Source organism: Rhinopithecus roxellana, chromosome 8 (assembly GCF_007565055.1).
Source record: "Rhinopithecus roxellana isolate Shanxi Qingling chromosome 8, ASM756505v1, whole genome shotgun sequence".
NCBI lineage: Eukaryota > Metazoa > Chordata > Mammalia > Primates > Cercopithecidae > Rhinopithecus > Rhinopithecus roxellana.
The window spans coordinates 112,483,033-112,486,555 of NC_044556.1; the positions used below are offsets into that span (position 1 = coordinate 112,483,033).

The window sequence follows — 3,523 nt, forward strand, 5'->3', positions numbered from 1 at the left end:
ATTAGTGAATTCTCCTGATGCCTTTTGGTTCTGTGTGTGCAGCCATTTTGCCTTCAGTCCAGGCTTTGGAAGGAGAGGCAGGTCCAAACGTCATCCTTAACCTTTGTAGACAGGCCACAATATTCTCACACAAGGATGAATTACTATAAATCTAAATATTGGAAGGCTGAGGCAGAGGAATCACTTTAGGCCAGGAGGTCGAGGCTGCAGTGAGCCATGACTGAGCCACTCACTCCAGCCTGGGCAACAGAGCAAGACCCTGTCCAAAAAAGAAAAGTCTAAATCACTTGAAAATTCCACTTCCACCCCAGATTCGCCCTGCATTTTACCCTTCATTTGCACTGATGATTTCATGCTTCTTTTCCCTTATAATGAGAATATGAAATAAAATTACAACCACAGACTAAATCACTTTTTTCTGTAATTGCACAGTTCTCTTAAAATACTTGAAGTTGGCAAATTGATGAAGTTCAGTCTCTGGGAAAAGAGAGAAAGAGGCTGAGACAGACAAAAATACACAGAGATAGAGAGAATTAAATCAGAAAGTAAAATTTGATCAAATATAAGAATACAGTTTTTATTAAAATGCTTCTAAATATTTCATTTTTTGCTGTTTTGAAAACCAAACATATAACTATGATCATTAACACAAGACGGTGTGTGGGATTCATATTTCAAATTTTAAAGTATAAAATTATGTAACTTTGTTTTCCAGAGTTTAAGGCCAGAAACAATAAACTTATTTTATGAATTTTCTATAAACATGTTAAAACACTTACATTGTAGTGTATGGCACTTTTACTCAACTTTTAAACACTTCAATTAAAAGGCAATCAGCTTAAACAATATATGAATCAGTCTCCTTAATGCAAGTTTGCTTATTTGATTCTTTTAATAAAATAGTAGTCATTATTTGCATCCCACAATTCTGTGGAAACAAAGCATCACAACTCTGAATAATAATTGTGTTTCTCGTGTTGTAAATAAGCCAGTAGAGTGGGATGGCCCATTCTCTGGTTAAAACTTATATATTCTGGGAAAATGGTCATATATTTTTTCATTGTTTTTCATTGTTATCTACATTATATACATTGCTTTGGCTAGTCACATACATATATACACACACACACATATGTAGACGCACACAAACTATATAATAAACGTGAACAGTAGAAATGGCAGTGTGTATCAAGTGCTATGGAAACATATTATAAAACAGTTAATTCTGCAGAAGGATGAGAAGGATGGTGTTTCAGGACAACTAGCAAATGCAGGTGACATTTCAGCTGAGCTTTGAAGCACTGGAAGTTTATCAGATGGGCCGGCACATTAGATAGAAATAATAGATACATGAACCTTGATGGCAGGTGGAGTAAAGGACAAACTTTTTTTTCTAGATGGAACCCAGGGTCTTGGGACTGACAAGAGGAATGTCTGGGGACAACGAACCCTCACTCGGCCTTGGCGTGTTTCGCTTCTTTAGAATTCCAGGTATTTCACGAGTCCCCGTGGCTTGTCCAACAGCATTTCCCAGTATCAGGGTCCTCAAGGCCCCTTTCACATCTTTGTTTCTCAGAGTGTAGATAATGGGGTTTAAAAGGGGGGTGACTATGGTATAGAAAAGAGAAACAAACTTTCCCTGGTTTTTGGATCTACTATTGGCCGGTTGAAGGTACATGAATATGATGGTCCCATAGAAAACAATGACCACAACCAGGTGAGAGGAACAGGTCCCAAAGGCCTTTTGGCGCCCCACAGCTGATTGTATCCTTAACACAGCTTGGGTGATAAAGCCATAGGAGACTAAGATGAGTAACACTGGGACTATTAGAAAGACTACACTGGCCACAAAGAGTTCTGCCTCGTTGAAAGTCGTATCCACACAGGCCAGTTTGATGAGCACTGGCACCTCACAGAAAATATGATCCAGTTTGCGATGACCACAGAGGGGCAGCTGCACAGTGAGGGAGCTCTGAACCAGGGAGGTAATGAGGCCGCAGAGCCATGCTACACTGGCCAGAGACGCACAGAGCCTCGGGTGCATCATGGCTGTGTAGTGCAGTGGCCGGCAGACAGCAGCATAGCGGTCATAAGCCATGACGGCCAAGAGGATACACTCGGACGAGCCCAAGCCCATGCCACGTAGAGCTGGGCCACACAGCCACCGTAGCTCACGGCTTTGTCTGCTTTATTCATGGTAACCAGCAACTGTGGGGCAACACTGGTGGTAAAGCAGATGTCCACGCACGAGAGGTTGCTGAGGAAGAAGTACATCGGAGTGTGGAGTCTGGAGTCCAGACAAGACACTAGTATGATGGCAGTGTTCCCCAGAAGGCTCAAGATGTAGAGGAACAAAATGATGACAAAGAGAAACCTCTCTAGCTGAGGCTGATCTGAAAATCCCAGGAGAAGAAACCCCTTTTCAGAGCTGTTGTTGGTTTCCTCCATTTTCCTGCAGCTTCAGGACACGTCAGCTTCAAATACTAAGTGATTAATATCTGGGGGAGAGAAAGGAATGAGGTCAAGACTGGTAATCCACAATCGTTTACAGTATGATTCTCTTCCTTATGTATCTCCTAAAACATGTTGTGAAGACCTAGAGAACTTTCCTCAACATAAATCCATGGGCTGGAAATGCCACTTCCTTCTATGTTTATTGGATAAAGTTTTACTCAAACAAAAGTATTGTATTAACTTTTGATATTTGTATTTACTCACTCTGTTTATTCTTGTACTTTGCCGATTTTTACACTGACATATTTGTATGTTCAAATGATGTATTTACGCAGTAAAGCAACTGACCCAATGTCCTTTCTATGCAAATATTTTGTTATATTTATACAAATATATATATTTTATGAGATGGAGTCTTGCTGTCACCCGGAGTACAGTGCAGTGGCATGATCTCTGCTCACTGCAACCTCTGCTTCCTGGGTTCAAATAATTCTCTTGCCTCAGCCTCAAGAGTAGCTGAGACTACAGGCATGTGCCACCATGCCCAGCTAATTTTTGTATTTTGTTTTTTGAGATGGAATCTCGCTCTGTCTCCCAGGGTGGAGTGCAGTGGTGTAATCTCTGCTCACTGCAAACTTCACCTCCTGCGTTCAACTAATTCTACTGCCTTAGCCTCCCAAGTAGCTGGGATTACAGGCACAGGTCCCATGCCCAGCTAACTTTTTTTTTTTTTTTTTTTTTTAAGTAGAGATGCTGTTTCACCATGTTGGCCAGGCTGGTCTCGAACTCCTGACCTCAGGTGACCTACCTGCCTTGGCCTCCCAAGGTGCTGGGATTATAGGCGTGAGCCACTGTCCCTGGCCTCATTTTTGTATTTTCAGCGAGATGCTGTTTCACCATGTTGGCTAGGGTGCTCTTGAACAACTGACCTTAAGTGATCCACCTGACTCAGCCTCCCAAAGTGCTGGGGTTACAGGCATGAGTCACCACGCCCGACCTCTATACAAATCTTGACTAATATTCATAAGCTACTATCAAAGTGATATCGTCAAATGCCAAGTCAAAATAA

The 3,523-nt window shown here is 41.8% G+C and overlaps 1 protein-coding gene across 1 annotated transcript; it reads right to left on the reverse strand.

The window, feature by feature from the left end:
* Positions 1–1,393: 1,393 nt before the first annotated feature.
* On the reverse strand, positions 1,394–2,448 carry LOC115899004 (olfactory receptor 2G6-like). Its single transcript, XM_030934946.1, is given in 2 exon segments — positions 1,394–2,139; positions 2,142–2,448. Coding segments are annotated over 2 exon segments (1,053 nt in total).
* Between the last annotated feature and the right edge of the window lie 1,075 nt (positions 2,449–3,523).